This window comes from Siphateles boraxobius, unplaced genomic scaffold (assembly GCF_051911475.1).
Source record: "Siphateles boraxobius isolate OS27281-9 unplaced genomic scaffold, OSU_SipBor_1 30, whole genome shotgun sequence".
Lineage (NCBI taxonomy): Eukaryota > Metazoa > Chordata > Actinopteri > Cypriniformes > Leuciscidae > Siphateles > Siphateles boraxobius.
Window position 1 is genome coordinate 6,916,908 of NW_027508920.1, and position 21,287 is coordinate 6,938,194.

The following is a 21,287-nucleotide window of genomic DNA, read 5'->3' on the forward strand; positions in this document are numbered from 1 at the left end:
GATAGCCAAGCGTTCTGCGCAGGCTCAAACTGAGCTTGATGACGTAGATGTCACGTGAGCAACCTGACTGACAGTTGTAAATCTTCTAGTAGCTGTGCCAAGAATATGTGAAGTGTATTAACAGTAGCATTATGAGCAGAACACATGGGTATGCAGTATGAACAATATAGACAGATATGTGCAGTTTAATAACAGTAACATTTTAAGAGTAGTGTGGGTGTGTGTGGTTGACCCTGTCAAAGCGGCCCCATGGACGTGGTTATAATAATTTAATATAACATACGCTATATAATTACAATATGACATGATAAAAGAAGTGGCTAAAATCGACTTTAAAATAGCCTACTTTAGGATTGTAATCGTTTGAGTAGCCTATCTGCAGTTCTAGTAATTTTAGTTAGTTAGTTTAGTTTATTTTGAACATGTTTATGTATATATCCATTAGATTTAAATATTTGGCTAGTACACACACACACACACACACATAATACAATCAAACATAACAGATAAATAAATGCATGTAGGCTACAGCACAATCTTCCAAAATTATTAAAAATGATTCAAATATAGGCACATATGCAAATAATTTTTTCCCTTCTTTTTCGTTTCCTTCTACATCAAACAGAATAATAACCCATCCAAAAAATACTTATTAGTATGAGCCCAGGAACCATATAATAAAGTCCCCTCGAGTCATTTTCGTATCCATTCAATATTACATGACCATATAATATTCCAATATATAAAGAATTGTGAGCTAGGTGTAAAATCATGTAGTTTTGGCTAATAAATCACGGTCACAAACACTTGAACAAACCCGTTTTTCTTTATTTCACGTTATGTAGGCATTTTGTACATATGGCTTCCGAACGGGATCACATTCATCTTCAAGCGTAGATGTGTAAAAAATAAAGGAACAACGTTAACCGCGATAGACATTGAGATGTTTTTTTTCTTCTTCCATTGCCTGTATAATTTCCTGATAATTAATTTCCCCATCCCCCGTAGGTGTAGTAGTAGATAAATAATTTAAAGTTCGTGGATAAATGTTACTTCATATGTATTCACTTGCCACATATCGAATTATTTCCAATTCCTCAAAAACGTTGTTTAAATATTTTGTCGCGTTGCTTTTATGGACTCTATCTATGCCATGGGCTGACTTTAGACAGTAAAAGACTGCCTGCGAGACTGTGCGAGCTTCTCCTCCTGTCTATACGGTAATGTCTCTATTGTGCGACATAAAGTCGCGTGGTTATGACGCAATTTTTAGCCTATTTTTACAAGAATGGCTTCTACGGGGCCATAACGTAAGATACAAAGTAATGGAGCCTTTTATACATTGTCGTGTTTCTTTAGAAATAAATAATGGACAAATGAGTCTTTGGACACCTCAGATGTAAAGTTATTCGCTGTCAAAGTGACGCCAAAATGAATGGGAGTCAATGGGATGCTAACAGCAGGTGATAGCCAGCTACAATGGCGGCCCCCGGAGGCAGCTTCAACTTCCGGCTGATGGATTACCCCCTTGGACAGGATGCACGCAGCACGCGACAGAGCTGTCCATTAAACATGACGTGATAGTATGTCCCAAAGCTTGCTTACTCTTTAGCTATACACACTCAAAAGTATGTACTTTTTCTTCACAAAAAGAGTACATACTTTTAGGGCGTAGTATAACTAAGCGAATTGGTTTCATCAGGTGTGATCCGCCGAATCAGCGTTTGATTGACACGGTCGGAAACAGACCACACAATCGCACATCTGTATAAAAGTGAAATCAACGCATATAGACCTCGTGGGTTTTTGTGAGAGGAGTTTGATTTTGAGATAGCGGATTTTTGGTCATATAGTGACATTTATAGTGCGATTTGTTTAGTTATATTTAGGCTTACATTTAAATTTACACAACACATTGACTGATAGGCTAGAGACACAGAGTATAGGCTACATATAGTGGCACATTAATAGATACATAGATATAAATATATATAGACAGCTAGATTAATAGATAGATAGATAGATACATATATATATAGATAGATTAAAGATAGGCTACATACATAAATACATAGATAGATTATAGATACATTTATAGATACATATCTAAATACATAGATAGATTATAGATACATATCTAAATACATAGATAGATTATAGATATCTAATTATATAGACAGATTAGAGATACATATCTAGATAGATTTGGATAGATAGATAAAATGGAGGTTTCCCAGAAGAGATGCCGTACATCTGTGGTGTGGGAGCATTTCCATTTAGAAACCCCAAATAAAGTGAGATGTGTGTATTGTGATCGGCAGCTCGCCTACTCCAACAATACATCATCCATGATGCGCCATTTGAGGAGCACTCATCCTGCCATTTTGCAGGGTGCAGAGGATGGTATTCCCCCTGTACCTAGGCCTGCTACTGACACTGCTGCCATCTAAGCAAGGTATGCATAGATGTATCCATCAACATCATCACCATCAACATCAACACCAGTAGAAACACAGGACAGTTTATGGGAACTTTTTGATACTCGTATCCATCAAACCCAGATGATACACAATGCTACAGCTGATGCCACAGTGGAAGTGAAAAAATACATCAACGATGCGTATTTGCCCAGAACTCATGATCCACTAACTGGAAAGAGAGAGCAGTAATCTTTCCTTATTTGTATGTCCTAGCTAAAAAATATCTTTGCATGCCAGCAACAAGTGTCCCTTGTGAGATGATTTTTTCAAAGGCTGGAGAAATTATCTGTAAAAAAAGAAGTAGGCTAAGTCCTTCCACAGCAGAGAAATTAATATTTTTGAATAAAAATATGTAAAAAGTGAGACATTGTGGCTTGATTTATTCTATTAATATTCATTTTGCAGGACCAATATAACATCATGCACAGTGAGGAGCCTATAGGTTACAAGATTCACATATTAGAAAAGTACAATAATAAAAAAACAACAAATTTTCATGGCTCGTCAAGGTTGTTTCAGATTAACACCTGCAAGTGACCACTAGGTGTCACCGTTGAGACGGGTGTCGGATTGATTCGAAGCCTCGAAACAATATGGACCATTTTGTTCAACTGTTTCATTGCTTCACGAAGCCTCGATCTGCCCACCACTAGCTTCAGGTAGGTAAAGGCAGGTAACACTCAGACACGCTAAAACATACACAGACGTAATCAACAAGAACCGGCCAAAACTAACTGAACAGAAGGAGACTAAATACAGATACAAATGTACAATAACGAGTTGAGGACAGGTGACACGGATGATGAGGACGATGAACAGGTGGATAATTGAGGGAGTGAGATCAGGTGTGGAGACAAAAAGGATTCTGGGTAGAGTAGTGAATACGAAGACAGACTGGTGCAGACGATGACTGTGACAGCGTGGTTTTACCTATGTTTATCACAATCTAAATGTATGATACTATATGTCACCAATGGTCATTTGAATAAAAATAGAGTTCTAACTCAAACTGTCATAATATTTCAATTTTACCCTATAAAAATGAGGATATTAATTTTTTTTACAGATACTGTTTTTGTTCAATTCAGCCTATACCTCTGCATCCCAACTCAAGCTACTGCTACTGTCAGCCCAAGCCACTGTCAAATGTGCATTTTTATCTTAAGAGGCAAAACATGTAATATTAATATTGCAGAGAGGACTGAAAACTGTGCCAAAGATAAGTGCCATCAAAGTGGGGCAATACAAACCACTTTCATGGTTTGACACAATATCACCTGTTAGAACATGCAGAAACTAAGAAATTAATTTTTCTATTAAGATATTTCTTTTGTTAAGGAAAAAAAAAATTAAAAATGTTTTGAATGTTCTATAGATTTGTTAAATGTTCACCTGTTTGGCAAGGCAAGGCAAGGCAAGTTTATTTATATAGCACATTTCATACACGGTGGTAATTCAAAGTGCTTTACATAGAAGAAATTAAAATAATCAAAAAAATCAGAGTAATTAAATTAAATTAAAAAAGTAAAATACAGTACAAACAGTCGGACGAACAGTGGCACAGTGCTCATTCAGTAAATGCACAGCTAAACAGATGTGTTTTGACTACTGTAGGAGCACATCGGATCTCTTCTGGAAGCTGGTTCCAGCTGCGGCTGGCATAATGGCTAAAAGCAGACTCGCCATGCTTAGAGTGAACCCTTGGTATTTCAAGCTGATGTGATCCTAGTGATCTGAGTGATCTGTTGGGTTTATATTCAGTGAGCATATCTGCAATGTATTGAGGTCCTAGGCCATTTAGTGATTTATACACTGTAAAAAATGATCGTGATTTTAACGGTAAAAGACTGTAAAAATGCTACAGTGCAAAACTGTTAATTGGTTAACAGAAAGTTTCCTTACTATATACGGTAAATAACTGTGATAGATCTAACGGTACATTTAATGTAATTTTACTGTAAAATACCGTTAAATTTACAGTTTTTGAAAGTGAAAAAGAACAACTCATTGTATAATTTACAGTGAAAAACCGTAAATTGACATTCCCACAATTCCCTGCGTGACACTTCACATTTTATGTATTTTTATTGAAATAACTATGTTTCTTCTTAGTTTTCTTAGTTCTTTTCTAATCAGTTATGTACATTAGGGTTTTATGTCACATTTAATGTTGTTAAATTAATGTTAATTGCATTTTTATAATTTCATGTGTGTTACCGTGATGGTGTTTAATGTTTGTGCGAAGGACACTGTGCAGCTTCTATATAATAGTAGTAACTTTCTTGTGGAAGATTGCTTGTGATAAGCTTTGATTTATCACGTGACTCTCATCACTGCTGTGGTGATTGTTGGTTGTCAGTGTATTACAATGGTACAAAACAGATATTAATACTTCAATGGGTTGGTAAATTAACATTAAATCAGATTATGAAATACGGTTTATTACTGTAAATTTTACGTTAAGTCTGTAAAACCAATAACATTGATACTGTATTTTTGACGGTAAAGTTCTGGTAAGAGACTGGAAGAGATTTTGAAGGAGAGCGGGAGAGCCTTCACTCCGATGAGGCGAGTGAAGGAGTAAGTAGCCTTCACTCCGATGAGGCGAGTGAAGGAGTAAGTTGTACTGCTGAGAGGATAAGAAGTCGCTGAGAGCGTCGTTAAGGGTAACGGCAGAAGACAGCGCAAGCGAAGCGTGCTCTGTGGGTGCCCCGCTGGGCATTAATGGTGTAGCACCACCCCAGCAGAGTACGTCCCTGGACGGGAGGTCCAGTGGCACCGTAAACCTGCTCAATCTCTTCCATCTCAGATAGGGGATCCCCGAATTTAGTGAATCAGGCAGTTAGGGATACTAACAAAAATAGGGTTGTTTGCCAGGGATGCATCAGGAACGATCCCGAGAGAGAGAAAAAAAAGAAAAAAAAAGTTGTGACCCAAATTGGCATGGACCAGTATATGTAACTGTGATTTTGGAGTATACTCTGCAGTTTCATCACGGAGAAGCCAAGCTGTGTTGTTCAAAGATCGCCGCCTCCATTTCTGCAATGACTTCAGGTGAGTTTGAACTGTTATTAAGATATGGCAGACAAACTGAGTAACTTGATCAGTAACCTGAACAGTCCTGAAACTAATAGTGAGACAGAAAAGAGCGAACGCTGTAAGCAGCTGTGCTCTGAAGCCCTCACTTCAGAGAAATTTGCAGAAATTATTAAGTAAATGGTTGTCTTGATAAGTTTTGCTTCTTTTGGAAATTTAAACAACAACTTGACTGGCTACAAACAAACAAAGAAACTGAAAAATTAAAATGTTTAGCCTTGTATTGCTTACGATGATTACAAAAAGCAAGTATATTAAATTATGGGTCGAAGATCATTTCCTTGGACAAGTGTGACTAAAGTTAAACAGACACTTTGTGAAAACAACTTAAAATATTTTGCAACTTATGAAAATTAATGTTCTGCCAATAATAATGATGAAGTTTATGATTCGGCTATTGTGATTGAACCCGCCACTGGTGGACTGTAAAAGAATACAGAGAACTGCTTATCAGCTCGGTTTGCATTCCTGTTTGGGACACACTGCTTCAAGGGTGTGCAGTAAGTTGGAGCCGAGAGTGTTTTAATGGTGGTCATCAGGACCATTTAATACGTAACTGTAAATGCCCACCGAGAAGGTGTTTAAAATGTGATAAAATGACAACACATTTTTGGTAATAATATTGGTTTGAAAGTAGATCAGTGTTTAAATGACGACAGTGACATTTTTCGTCTGAGAAATAAGAGATAAAAAGGTCAAAAGATTGAAGTCTTAAAGTGAATCCTTTTGAAGAAAATATCTATAATAGTAATTTCTATAATAGTAATTTTTATAAGTGAATTGATGAATACAGGTTGATGTAAAATGAATGACTCCAACAGATGTGAGTTGCAAAATATATCAAAGTAACTAAAAGGATGATTGTGTTGTAATTAAACATTTTAAAAAGGTTTTAGATGATATAGAGAGACTAATCTCACAGATGATTTACAATAACTGCAAAAGTATCACAAGCAGAGAGTGCTTGCCTCGTCAAACTTATAGTGTGAATCCTAATTGGAGATTGATAAACTCCAAGAGAAAACTAAAGTCAAATATTATACTATGGTTGAGAACTTGACAATTAAAATTGAGATTGAGAAATATGAAACGTTATTGAGAACTAGAATAATTATTTTTATGTAAGAACAAATAAGCAGAAGTAGTAGGCTACTGAATTAACAGTTGCTAAATGTAAAATGTGTTGAAAGGCATTTGATTAAACAAACAGCTTGAAAAGTTGACCATGAAAGAGCTAGAAGCTGATGTTTTGCTTTCAAAAGATAAGTCTGCTATTGGCTGTAATGAAACATTTCGCTTATCTAAATCTGATGTGTGCTGTGGCTGAAACAGCCAGTGCGACAGAGACTCAATCTGAGTGGAAATTTGTAATGTCTAGATTCCCTGACGTGGGCAAAAGACAACTGTAAAACTATGTTTATTTGAAAACACATGTAATTTCTGGCAAAGATGCCTTAAGCTGGGCTAGAGTTAAAAGATGGTAGATAAAGTTAGACGTTCATGAGAGTGCAGTGTACCAGTCCCTCTCTCATTCAATGTCTCTCTCTCATTCAATGTCAGCTAAAAGCTGTTACCTGAGTCGGTGTCATAAGTGATAAGCTATTTGTAGTGACATCTTTGATTAGGTTATTTTAGGACCAGTAACTTCTTTGTCTGATCTTAGTCCCCACCATGAAACGGGGGCGGGGCCGACGGAAATGTACGCTGAATGTACGGTTGTGATCTAAATTCACTGAGTATAGTCTAAGTAGCTAGGTTGCTGCTTTTAAGATAGTTAATGGATTTAAGTGATTAAATACTGTTGTTATTAACCTGTCTCCCTGTGAACACTATTAGGCAATCGGAATGGCTCTGGTGACTCTTGAACGTGCCTTTCCTAAGCTCCAGAAAACAGCTGAGTTCTGTTGAAGAAAACTGATTGTATTGGGAATGAGCGGTCACCAGTGTGTACGTGTGTACGAGTGGCTACTCAATGACGGGATGATCTTCCTGGCCAGGGGACAGCCCAACGCAGGGGGTCACGAACACTGGAAAACTCCGGATGGAGTTGTTATTTGTGAGAAAGGTATGACAGTTGAGCGCTGATTACTGGAGGCCACCGGGGTCAGCAGAGCATTGAGAGGTGAGATGCGCTGTGAGGTTAAAATTAACTTTACGGCAGTCCGACCCAGAAATGTGAGTTCCTCTATACCACTCACCAGAAACCGCATTGATTGTATGGCTTGTTTTTCATTGTGACAAGTGTCTGCAACTATGCCAGGGGACGACACCCTGAAGAGAAGAAAATTAAAGATAAATGATTAGCGGGAGTGGACTTTCAAGAGCCAGCTGATTCCATGAAGTGATTCCCATTAGTTGTTGTGGAGACAGTAATACAACTTTTTGATGTTGGTTGCCTTACGGGCAAGGAAAATCATAGTGTTGATTTTGAACTAATATGTCTATAACATAGTTTTAACTCTTGAAGGTCGTTAGACATGGTGGTGGCTAAAGATGAAGACAGCTTTTGATTTAAGAAAAGTCTGGGTAACAAAGGCGAATGGTCAAAGATTATTGTAACAAATTTAATATTACATTTTATATAAGTTACAGTCTTAGTGAGAGAGACTGCTTGAGCGGAGGAAGGGATGGTAACTGTGTCTGTCTTTCTGTCATCGGCCTGCTAGAGCAAGCTGAAGCAAAATAATGATAATGAAACAAAACAACCCAGCTGACCTCGTTAAATTCTAATGAATAATGCTTTGGATGCTGGTTAAGAGACCATGTAAAATTAGGTAGAAGCTACAGGAAAATGGGAAGTTTAAAATCGTATTTAAAATTTAAATCTTTTAGCAATAATATAAAGAAAAATGAACATTGAAAATGAACAGTTAACATATGTGTGTCTAGTATGAGTGCGTGTGATGGTGACAGCACTTTATGTCTTGTATGTATTAGTTTGGGGTACTATTATTTCCTGATTTTGAGGATATTGTGTCATTAACCTCTGGAATTAGTGTTTTATCATTACAGATGGGTTAAGTGAAATGACCAACTTTAAAAAAGTTGATAATTCTAAGTCAATCTGATGAAAAGACAATGCAGAACATGGGACGAGCTTTAATTGGAGTGGTTCTCCAGCTCTGTCTGCTATTGGTAATTATGAATGCTTTTGTCATTTATGATATTGAACTGAATTACTCTCTGGATTAGTATTTTATATAAATTGGAATTGTAAAGAAGATTGCCGTCCATTCTGGGGTAAAACTCTTGTCTAAATTCAACTGAGGGTCTAAATTTAAATAGACAACTAGGTGGGATCATAAGGATAAACGTGTCACTATCCAAATTATCCAGAGTGAGCTCCCTCATTTCTATTGAAAGGCCGGAACAAGGGCGAACAAAGGAGGAGTGAATATAACTTTTAAAAAGAAAAGGTTTTATTTCTCAATCCATTAAATGTATGTATGACATTAGATGTCTAAGAAAACTACAATTTAATAAAGGTAAAAAGAGAAAGCAGCTATATGGCTGTGGGCTGGGATCTGAGTAACATAATATTTTGGGTTCTGTAAAACTGTAAAGATAAGTGGAACTGAGACAAATACTGTGAGAAGTAGTTATAATGAAAAATAAAGTTGAAGTTAATGATAAAAAAACAAGAGTATTGAAGAATTAATAAAATACCATGATTTCCCTAACGAGGGAACTTTAAGTGTCACTAGGCTGACAGTGGTGAGAGACTCGGATGCAGAAGGAACTGGCATGTAGGGCAAGATGGAAGAAATATAGTAGAAAAAAAATGTATGTTATGAAAATACAATTTCTGATAGAATTTATGGAAGTCAAATTAAGTTTAAATGGTATGGAAAAGTGAGTTTCAAAATAAAAATAATAAGACATTGTATGATTGACAGGGATTCAAGTGATATAAGGATAAGGAATGAACAAAAGCTTTATTAAGCAGAATGGGGAACGATCCTATATTTTAGTGGTAAAATAATGACTGAAATGATGATGTGAATTTGTTTTATTTTATTTCTATTTTTGAAAAGAGTAAAAAAAAAAGTATAAGATGTTATATAATTAAGATGGTGACTGTAAACTGAAGGATGAATTCATGGAGAGACTAAAAGTGGATTATTATGGGTCTTATTTTTTTTTTTATGTTGTTTATTTTCAGTTTGACGACCTTTGTGTTTTCAACCAGTGTTTTGAACCTTTTGGGTCTATAAAGGGGAGTAGTGAAAAGAATGGATTAACTATTCTTCTTAGTTTATTATAAAATGAATTTGAAATTATAAAAACTAGTGCATATATCCTGGTATTTATGATTATAGACAATGTCTGTATTTGGGATCTGAGTAGTGACTGCGGGTCTAGCCCATGCTAGGAATACAGCAACAGTGCTGGCTTATTTAGCCGGCTTCCAGAGAATAAATATGTACTTGTATTGTATCAGTTAATTTGATGATGAAACCAAATTAGCCAAGATGAATAATAGCTGTGTAAGACATGTAAAGACAGCTATGTCCAAAGGTTCTGGAGATCAATATTATAGTATGTGGGATATTTTGTTGATATTAAGACATTGAAGGAAAAAGATATTGTTTGTTTTATAAAAATTAACATGACAGAGGAGCATGGGTCAGAAACCTAACATTTTGAAGCAGCCTCTTTATGGATAGACCAGATGTGGTGTTTAGGACTCCACATTGGTCTAAAACGGGGGACTGAAGGGGGTGGATTGGAATCCACTGCTGCTTCAATGTATATGTAATGATTGATTATAATTAAGGTATTAATCAATATTTTTCCTTCTAAATATCAAATGAGTTGAATGACTTCTCTGGAGATTTTACTTTATTTATATAAGTTACCATTGTGATTACTGAAATGTTCTTTTCATGTATTCTTTAATGTCTGTATTTGATATCTGAATGCAGTGCTTGCTTATTTAACCCAGCTTCCAGAAATGAAATAGGGACTTGTTTTGTGTTTGAGAAAGGTCTTCAATGTGTTTAAACATATAGGGGTCATTGAAGCCAATAGTTTAAGGGGCCATTTCTTTGTTAAAGCCTTTCTTTCCAGTTAAGACTAAAGTTTAGCTATCCTTGAGAGAAAGAACGCATTATCTTGATGTTTGGAGAGGACTCTCCTGTTTATAATGAGAGCCTGGCCAAATCCAACCTTGGAAAAGCTGTGTGTCGGTGTGTGTGTTAGTCTTCTTGGTTACAGGTTAAGGAACCACTGGCATTATTGGACATTGACTGAGTTGTTGTTCTGGACATGCTGGCGCCCAGCAACCCAAATCTGAGACCTGGAAGGTCATGACGTGCCTAACTTCAGCTGCATAATCGATGGAGATATGCTTCAGTCTATCTGTATATGTGTGGAAAATTACTGTGTTTATCTATTTCATAGCCAATGAGAATCATTCATCCTGTAAGCAATGACGTAGCTTAGACCTTGGAAATCGTATAACTGCTGTGATCTTTGTAACTGTAAGCGGGGCGGCCTACGAACTCCTGTGCGAGTATTGAAGCTGACGTCTGCTGATGAAACTGCAAACTATCTTCAGTAAATATTTTCTTTAATTTTTTATAATTCTGACTCTGGGTCTTCATTCTTCATATCTGGTTCTGGGTCTTTAACTGTACACCCCTTACATATGCTTCTAAACAGTTAAACACACTTTTGAAGAAAGATGTGGGAAGTGCGTCAAGAGCGCAGGTTGATGTTTTAAGGTGCTGTGTACAGTATCTTCCAAAATTTTGGAACTAAAACTACTTTGGAGAACTACTTTCTCAGGTTGTTTGGCCATATGGTCCAGCCCTAGAGCATGAAAACCTTTTATTCTATTGAGGGAAACCAAGAGAAAGATTGCCAAAACACTACAAATTTAAATTATAATTTATTATTTTATCTAAAGAAAAAAGTTAGAAGACAGAAACCTGGCTGTTCAAGTGAATGATGCTATGAACATTTTGTAAGTGATGTTAACCAAGTTCTGAGTAGAGGTTTACATGACTTCAAATGACCACACTTTACCAAAACAGCATTTTATTAGCAAATACAGAGAATTGAGATGTGTGAGTTTCCCCAAACAACCTGAAACAATGAGGTATTACAGTGATTTTTGATACCTTGCAATGGTTGTACATGCATGCAAGCAGAAGACACAGTATTACTATTCAAAAGTAAAACAATGATTAACAACATGACACAGTGATACAATAGCAAAACCGAAACATTAAAGACAGGTATTGCATAGGTTAAAACAAACAGAATGTAATTTGTGAAAAGTTTATTTCAGGTTTTTCTTCCACAAGGATCAAGTTACCTTTAAACAATACAACATTACAACAAGAACTTAAAATAGAACGCTTATTCCTTCGATTTGCCTCCAGTCGAAACTGTCACAAAGCCCTACTTTGAAAGAGTGACTAGAAAAAGAATGACTGAAGAAGAATAAACCCAGGCCAGTAATAAAGAAAACATTTCAAAGAATGGATGTTAAACAAAACAGGATGTTCATTTGTGCAAGTCTTTTACTGAATATACATATGCATTCAGAAAGTATTCAGATGAAGATAAAAACAATAAGAGCTGAAATATCACATTGACATGTATTCAAACCCTTTTCTATGACACTTGAAATTTAGTGAAGGTGCATCCCATTTCTCTGGATCATCTTTGAGATTATTTGTTTTAGTATAAGTCGGCAACATGACAAACTGTGAAAAAAATAAGGGTTCTGAATCCTTTCCGAATACACTGTATAACTTTTCGGGCAGATGCTCTATTCATACTTTGCAAAAGGTTCAGCATTACAATCATTTGTCATTAAGCAATAAACCACTCAAAAGTGCTGCTGAAGACCCAAATAAATCTTAAAGAAAAGTGCTTTAATTTTGACTCATGACTCAAATGTTTAAATAGGTGACTAATGAAATATGGTGTTTCGGTGACAATCATTTTCTATGTTCAATATGAATGAATCTGCCCTGTCTTATCTCAGCTTCAGTGGCAGTAGTTCACAAGCCTAACTAAACCTACAGGTACTAGGAATATTCTTTGATATAACTGTTTTGATGTGCTTTCACCAGTGAAATATATTGTGATGACCAAATTGCAGGCATGGCTTGAAATACTTTACTGATCCTATACCCATGTTAAGTAACTAAAAAATAACGCTTGGCTCAACCAAGACATAGGCTACTAGCTTACACAATGTGAGGTATATTAAACACTTTCTACCATTTCAGTATGAAAGCTGACACTGGGCTTTATAAATGTTAATTATCCCTGAAAATACCTACTCCTTTGGTTATGTTCCAAAAAAAATATGTCTTCAATATGTTCAAGAAATATAATGATCTGATTAAAAAGAGAATAAATCATATCACAGGAAGACCAAGCTATGATTAGATTAAAGGTTACAATGTCAAAGACAACAACAACAATAACAAATAATGCAAGGATGAATCTTTCACAACAAGACCAATAACGTGCTTTAAAGGTATAGTCCAAGCCAAAAATAAATAAAAATACAGTTTTTGTTAATGTTCGTATGGGAGTTCGCTGGAAGTGTGATGGTTTATAGTTTTAAAAAGATAAAAATATAAGTATTTTTCTTACACCTATCGTTTTGCTTCAGAAGATTCATCCACTGGAGTCATATGGATTACCATCCCAATATCTGTGTGTGCTTTTTGAAGCGTCAAAATACAGAGACTCAAACACTCAGAGATATTTGTAAAAAAATATATATATATATATATATTTGTTTGTGTTCATCTAAAGAAAGATAAATATCTGGGGTAGCATGAGGGTGAGTAAATGGTGAGATACTTTTTATTTTTGGGTGGACTATCCCTTTAAGAGATAGGCTAGTTTCATGCTGACTTTAATAGTAAGATACAAAATCAATAGCCTGTTTGTTTCCTAAGGATGAGACATTGTGTGTTTAAGTTAACTGCTGCACATGGTTGCTACAGCAAGTCACCTGGCTTTGTAAACGTTCTTGTCTCGCATCTAAAAGGTTTGATTTATTACATCAGAAGTTTCCTCAGATGTAGCCTAACCTTTACCCTTAGCTGCAATTTAATGTGAATCAAGCACAGTGATGCTGAAGCAACATGATTTCACTTGAATTAAAGAATAACAGGCGCACTGGGGATTATGTAATTATAATTAATTATTACACAATATCCAATATCCTATTACATGCATTGAAGCTAAATCCAAACTGGGTTCATTTTGGTCCTGCTCTTTTTAAGGAATGCAGACTTTTGTTTCTATGACCATCCATGTACAAACAAACATGCTAAACAATCAGTTTTAAACCGATGGAAATATGCCTAATTACATTCCTCACTTGGTAGTTAGCTATCTGACCAGCCGCGGCTCGTCTGTAAGGGAAGGGGTAAAAACCTAATAAACCTCTAAACTGAATCAATAATAGGCTATAGGCCTACATTGTAAAATTGTTCAGATTTCTGCAATAAATATTTTTTTATGATTTTCAAGACTATTTTATGTCGTAATGTGAGCAGGATATATTAAAATGTGTTCTTTTTTAATAATTAGCCTAGTTGATTAATTATTTATAATGAAAAAAATACTAAGCGAGCCGAGGGTGTCTTCCCCAGCTCTACAGCGCCCCACAATTTCCCCAATGTAAATCTGTGTTGAAAAATGGAACTACAACGCGCTCTAATTTAGAGCTATTGAGGCATTTCCTGCCCTGCCCCGCTTACTTTCACGTTAGCTTACGTAAACCTCGCACCAGACCAAGACAATATCAATCACCTATGTGTATATTAGTCTGCATCAGGTAAGAACTAATTGGCATGTCTGTTCTTCTTATGTAGAGCAGCGTATTACATTAAAGAATGTGTGAATAGCCTATTGTGTCTGTTTTATGTATGTTAATAGACATGGCTTTATTTTCCTCACTGGAATTCCTCCACAATTTGTAATATGTTAAAACATTCGGAGGCAATAAATACTAAAATAGCGTTCTATGCGCGTCGTGTGCACTTAAAGCCTGTCAATCAACATTAGAGCGCCCCCCTCAGGCTGAAGAACGCAACCTAAAGTGTTCTGCTTGTGTTCAGCGGCGCTAAAACACAGAATCTGCCCTACCTAAATGTACGGTTGCAGCTACTGACATTTTTTTCATACAGAATTTAATTTCCATTTCTCTACCTGACATCAATTATACCATGACAAAACGCACAGACCAACAATAAACAATGGTGTTCAGTTTACGACAAAAAAGCACAGACAAACAACAAACAATGGTGTACAGTTTACGAATATGTGGTATACATACGCTTTTCATGGAAGGTCAACCTCAATGTAACGTTATACTGCTGGAGAGACTAACGTTAGGCCTACTATGGTGAAGGCTTGGCTCATGATTATTATTTAGCCAATTCGCCAATGGAAGGCTCGTCACATAATTAATATTCCCGAGCCAAGCATCGTCATGGTGGCTGAATCGCATAGGCTACTAAATAAAATGGATCCAACCGTTTTCCCATTCCCTCGGAGGCGAAATTTTAAACCTGTGGCGTCTTACTCTGTAATTACTTCCATTGTTGTTGTCCCAAAATTCCCCTCCTCCGACACAGTACCGGATGGCAAACTGCAGTGTTCCCCCAAACTCCAGAAAGGTCGGGGTGATGATTTTGAAGCTAAACTTGTCCGTGTGTCCGTCACAAGAACGGGGGACGTAATACGCCAGAATATCAACAAATGTCGTCCAGTTATTTAAGGTGTACCTCAAATAGACATTTTTCTCGAAAGCCAAATTAAGAACTCGCACGATGCCCGAGATGCTGAACTCATCAGCCTGAACAGACTCCAGTAAAACATTCATTGCAAGAACTCTGTCCATGAAGTCCGGCAGGGATCCTGGATTAGTGAAGAGCAGCTCCATAAACACGGACTGGCTTGATGTGTTGGACTTGTCGAAGTTATTCAAGTGGAGAGCTCTGGCTTTTTTGAATTTGTCAATAATGCGTTCTGGAACCTCAGGCATATCCCTGTCATCGAAGTGTTTGATAGAAATCAGGTCCAGGCCCAGAGCGTCAGCGAATCGTACCTTTTTTTGACAGCTTGGGCTCCGCTTTCGTGCGATCTCTAATTTGGCTCTTTCAGCCGGTGTGGGGAGAGACTTGCACCTGCGGCGCAGCGTCGGGCTTACTGGGGGCTTCATGAATGACTCTCTTCCTCTCGGCTTTTTATTCACTACGCTGATTTCTAATGGTTCACAGTCTCCATTCATATCCTCCAATTCCTCCATGTCTTCTTCTCCGTCCTCCAGCGTTTGCTCTGATGGTGCCAAGCTTCCGAACAGCCCAGCCATACAACTGTAGTTTCTGGGGATGCAGTTCTTGGGAGGCAGCATTACCACAGCATCGGTTTCCATAAACTAGTCTGCAAAATCGTTTGAAAATGTTTCAGTTGAGGTCTGATTTTAAGTGTCCTTCTGCATTATAGGCTACTGGAAGAGTGGAAACTACGACCGTTGATGGTACTGCGGATACCTTAACCAATCTTAGTGGATGCTGCTGCCGGCTGAAGCCTACTATGGCAAAGCTTTAGGTTATGAATATTAATTAGGTCAAATCGACGTTTCTTGTTAACCTTCGTCAATCGTCAAGTCAAGAAACGTACCTAATATTCATAAGCAAAATAAGCTTTGTTAATTCGCCAACTGATCTAGCACTCATTACCAACGCTGACCTTTCAGCCAATTGTACTAAGCGAAGAAGGGCTCGTTTCTAATTAATATTCATGAGCCCCATCGTCACAATAGTTGAAATCTCTGCGTGTCTGACACACCCCCTCAGCAGCACACAGTCCGTGCTTTCGATCACGTCTCACAGTAGATACAACGCCGCAGCACTTCTGAGTAAAACAGTAAACAGACTTTGGTTTTTAAAAACGCTTGGGACACCTATTCATTTATGATCCTGTATATCTGCTCTCCGGTAATTCTGTAAAGCTAAAAGAGGGATTCATGTGAAAAAAAGTATACTATAAAATAAAACATTCTAAATGCATCAAAGGGAAAGCTCATATTGTAAAATAATTTACCAAAACTATAACTCAATTGTATAAGCAACAATTCATTTAATTTTAACATATTTTGTTTTTAACATGGCTCCTTCAGACGCATACAATTGTGCCGAGTCTGACGAAAAGAGCCGCTGCAGGCATGCGCCTGGCCTCGTCTTTTTTTCCACTACGTCATCCTCTCCACCGGTTGTCATGACAACAGGACTCCAAACATCCGTTCACACAGTTACTTCACACAAAATACAATTTTATGCATTTAAACTTTTCTTTGTGTCCACTAACAGTACTAAATTTAAGATTTTAGAGTTGTAAAAACAACGTAAGTTGGCAGTTTAAGTTATTTAGACTAGGCTACTTATTGCATGCTTTATTTGTATGTAGCCTATGTACGCAATTATTTGCTGTGTTTCGGTCTTTCCGTAGTTCATTATCATGGTAGCCTAAATCATTAGGAGAGGTAACTCAAGGCTCAAATTATCTTTGTCTCAGAAATCGTGATTGAAGCTGTCCGGAATGAACATCACCGAAGCCTGTGCATCAGACGAAACTGATGCGGAGAAACAACATGCGACTATTGTGCGCCCAAAAGGGAACACGGAGTCTTCGTGCAGACAGTATGTCAATAAGTTGTTGGATCTCAGTGAAGAGGACTATTGCAGGGAGCACAACCTGCATTTGTTACAGAGCCGCACTGGCTGGGAAGACGCTGTGAGTCAAATTAACACGACAGAAGAATTACACTTATTCTGAGTGTTTTCCCTAGCTGTCATTTTACATTGCTGTAGGCTATATTATTTAGGTAACGTTAGGCCTATATCCTGTCCCTTTTTGTATGTGCTATATTTTGTCAGTAATTATTTACCATATTAATTATATAATTCAACTTATTATAAATCTCATATATTATGACAATAAAATAAATATTTATTTCGAAAATATGACCAAATTACATGTGCAGGACTAACATTTAGAACAACACACTGACTAGGAGAGTGTGTTGTTCTAAATGAGTATGTAATTTGGTCATATTTTCTGTAGGCTATAAATATTTATTTTATTATTGAAAATTACCAATTGTGTGTTGTGTATCATCTTTACACAACTACACTCAGAAACATGATGTGTTGGCTTTACTTTATGTAAACAGGTTCCACTGGTTCCACATAACGGGTTTCGTTAAACAAACATAATTTGTTCATGTAACTTCAACATCATGGAAGTCATTTTAAGCGATCCAATTAAACTCTGAGCTGAGTGTTAAATGAACACTGCAGTGTTAAAGTTTATGTTTGTTTAACGAAACCCAGTTATGTGGAACCAGTGGAACCTGTTTACATAAAAAAGTTAAGTAAAGCAAACACATCATTTTTTTGAGTGTAAGTTAAGCTGGGTTGCTACAAATTCTGTGTAAGGAGACATAATGAGACGGGAGGAAAAATTATTTGGAAAATGTTTTGCGTTCACATGAGAAATTTTGCGTTTGATCGCAAAGAACACAAAAGTTTTGCGAGAAAATGCTAACGTTTTTGCGAGGGAATACAAAGGTTTTGTGAGCGAATGCAAAGTTTACCAGGAGAACGTAAAATATTTTGCGAGCGAGCGCAATTTTCTTGAGGAACATAAAATATTCATGAGAGAACGCAAAAGCATTTACTATTTTTCCTCCCATCCAGGGCCGGATTAACCATTAGGGCAACTGGGCACTTGCCCAGGGGCCCACAACATCTAAGGGGCCCTGGGCACCAGGGGCGGAGTGGCAATCGGGAGAGTCGGGAGTTTCCCTGGTGGGACGGTAGTGTTTCGAGGCCGCGAGGGCCGGTCTGATAAAAATGTATTCATTGCAAGTTCGCCATGCGCAATTGTGGCGCAAGCGAGGGGAAGAAAACAAATATTTTAGATAACGGAGCGTATATTTGCACTAAGTGCCTGTCTTTTTAGCAAAAAGACGCCCTTCACGGAATAACTACAGTGGCGCACGCGGGCGCGTGAAGTGCTAGAAAGCTGCTTTTGATGCGCTCGACCCGAGTTCGAATCCGCCTTTTGCCGAACTCTCTCTTCTCCCTTTTCCCAACACATATGAGATGTAAAATGTATAACCTTACCTAACATAAAGGTCTCTAGCGTTATATTTTGCCAACGAACAAAAATCGAAACCATGATATGGCCTTGTGCCTTTATAAAACAGCACAAGACTTTAAGAATAGGCATCCTGTTTGTGCTGCGTGATTTAAAGAAAAGTGCGCTCTTTGAACAGCATGGTTATCTCGTGTTTTCTCCTAAATAAAAGCTCAAGGGTTTATTTCTTGCAAGTGAAGAAATTAGGACAAAAGTATTTTAATTGTCCTGTATTATAGTGTAATGTAGACTAAAATATACTTTTGAAATATTCATTTTCACTTATATAGTACATTTATAGGCTATATGGATTTTACGTCATAGGAATAATTATATAAATCATTATTACATTATTATTTTAATTGTTTGGCATTCTAAAACACCATTGATAATGTAATGTAGACTGAGACTCTCATAACTAAAAAGATGTTTGAGCCCTCTTTATTTTCCTGGTACAAATCAATGCTTTTTCTTTGTTCAACGAGCAGTGCATGGGTTGAAGCTCTTAATTTTGATCTCTCAAAGAGCACGAGATTGATGCATTTAACCTTAAAATGTACAAAATTTTCTTGCGGGGGAGCATGCCCCCGAACCCCCCTAGAGGCACAGAGGTCCACCCAACATATAGTTTTACAAAATTCCTATGGGAAAGAACAACCATTTATGAACTTTACTCCAGCATAGTACAACAAGGTTCCTTTTAAGTCAGTTAAACTGTAAATGCCATATTAAAATGTCCTTGGACAAAATATACATTTGGCCTGCCTAAGGGGGGGCCTTGTCTACAAGACATTGTGCCCAGGGGCCTCTGAACTCTTAATCCGGCCCTGCTCCCATCTCATAGTTTTTTTCCACCACCTTGTCTTTTGGGGCTCCGCAGTTGCGAGATTGTATCTCACAATTCTGAGAAAATAATTCAGAATTGTGGAAATAAAACGGCAAGATAAACTCGCAATTCTGAGAAAAAAATAAGAATTTCGACAAGTCTGACTTTATTTCTTGCATTTGAAAGTTCATAACCTGCAATTCTGACTTTGTAACGCAATTGCAAATGTGTATCACAGTCATAATTGCAAGATGTAAACTCACAATTAAGACTTTTTTCCTCTTACAATTGTGAGATAAAAAGTCGCAATTATCTTTTAATTTTTGTTATTCCAAGGCGGAAACAACTTCCATTGTATACTCATGTTTCATGTTTACACATTAAACTACATATCATTATTTCTGAAGTTATACTGTGTGTAAATGCAACTAAGTTCTCTCTGTGCAGCATTGAACAGTCACTGAAAATGCATTTTCTGTGTAAAGTCTTTGTAAACTGTGTGGTATGCATTTCAGATTCAGCTTCAATAGTGTTCCCGCATTTTAAATATTGCATCTGTTAATAATTTCAGAGTTACAAGCAGCATTTTTTTTTAACAGGTTGAAGGTTGGGGGAGATTGCCCCCTTTTGCTGTATTACTTCAACTGCAAAGGAAGGGTAAAAACAAGCAAGACATCATAGACTCTCACTGTCTCCTGTGTGCAGACCTTTCTGATCTGCCCATTTATTACCCTGCTGGAAATGCTCTGAAAACTTTTAGAAAGACTGCCCCAACCCTTCAGGATCTTGCAAAGGAAACTCAAAATACCGTTCGTCCCCCTACCTCCTCAGATGAACTATACTCTTTCAGCCTATCACTGCAAAATATGTCAGGGCCATTAATCAACAAATTGCTTTCTGGAGATGAACAGTGTAAACAAAACTATTTACCATCAGTCTGCCATTACCATACCGAGCCATGTCAAATGCTGAAGGAAAAGAGAGTTGCCTTTAGCATCAGAAGCGTTAGTGTGTTGCCACCTGTCCGAGAGTCCAGAAACTTAAAGAGCAACAGTGTTTTTAAAAGAGCAGAGTCAACAGGATGGCATCAAGCAGAAGTCACCAAGGCCATGATGCCCGGGGCCACTGATGCCGTCACCGCTGGTGCTACAGGAAATGTCATTGAGGTCCTCACAAACTTTATCCCAGGAGAGAACAGCTACAGGTTTAGGGGATCTCCCAACACAAAACATTGGCTATCCCAGGACAGCACTCAAATGCTACCAACCTTTAACATCACTTTTCAAAATAAGTATGAATTACCTTCCAGCACTGTGGGCCGAAACTTCAGGCAGGAAGAATTGATAAGGCCTTCCACCAGAAACAACACCAGTTATAGATTGTATTCTGGCCACAAAACAAGAGATCTGAAAAGACCTGAAGCTCATCGACTAATGCTGATTGGAACTAGAGTTCGCATGCCTGTGTGAATATTACTAATGGAGTACAGGTAAATAGGTGTTGTGATTCCTTTTTTATAAACAGCATAAGATTGTACTATATGTGTGCTAAATGAAGATGATTATGCAACATAAAGAGATTTTCAAGTATGCTTGTTCTTTTTTTTTTTTTTTGAGACTGCAGGATACTTTTACTGGGAACCATGCCATTTAAAATAAAAAAATAATCTGATTAACAGCTTAATACAACTGTGCAAC

The 21,287-nt window shown here is 37.2% G+C and overlaps 2 protein-coding genes and 1 long non-coding RNA gene across 4 annotated transcripts in view; 1 reads left to right on the top strand and 2 right to left on the bottom strand.

The window, feature by feature from the left end:
* Positions 1 to 21,287, bottom strand: part of LOC143757206 (uncharacterized) — a 40,811-nt gene that overhangs the window by 4,763 nt on the left and 14,761 nt on the right. The gene's annotated exons all lie outside the window — the stretch shown is intronic.
* On the bottom strand, positions 13,410 to 16,174 carry LOC143757202 (protein phosphatase 1 regulatory subunit 3E). Its single transcript, XM_077248157.1, has one exon. The coding sequence runs from the start codon at positions 15,994 to 15,996 to the stop codon at positions 15,076 to 15,078; it is 921 nt and encodes a 306-aa protein (XP_077104272.1). The 5' UTR covers positions 15,997 to 16,174; the 3' UTR covers positions 13,410 to 15,075.
* Positions 16,804 to 21,179, top strand: cunh16orf46 (chromosome unknown C16orf46 homolog). Of its 2 annotated transcripts, none has more exons than XM_077248158.1 (3): positions 16,804 to 16,968; positions 17,139 to 17,357; positions 20,190 to 21,179. In XM_077248158.1, the coding sequence occupies exons 2-3, from the start codon at positions 17,163 to 17,165 to the stop codon at positions 21,057 to 21,059; spliced, it is 1,065 nt and encodes a 354-aa protein (XP_077104273.1). In that variant the 5' UTR covers positions 16,804 to 16,968; positions 17,139 to 17,162; the 3' UTR covers positions 21,060 to 21,179. The 2 variants fall into 2 exon arrangements, with proteins under 2 accessions (XP_077104273.1, XP_077104274.1); XM_077248159.1 differs by having other exon boundaries at positions 17,154 to 17,357.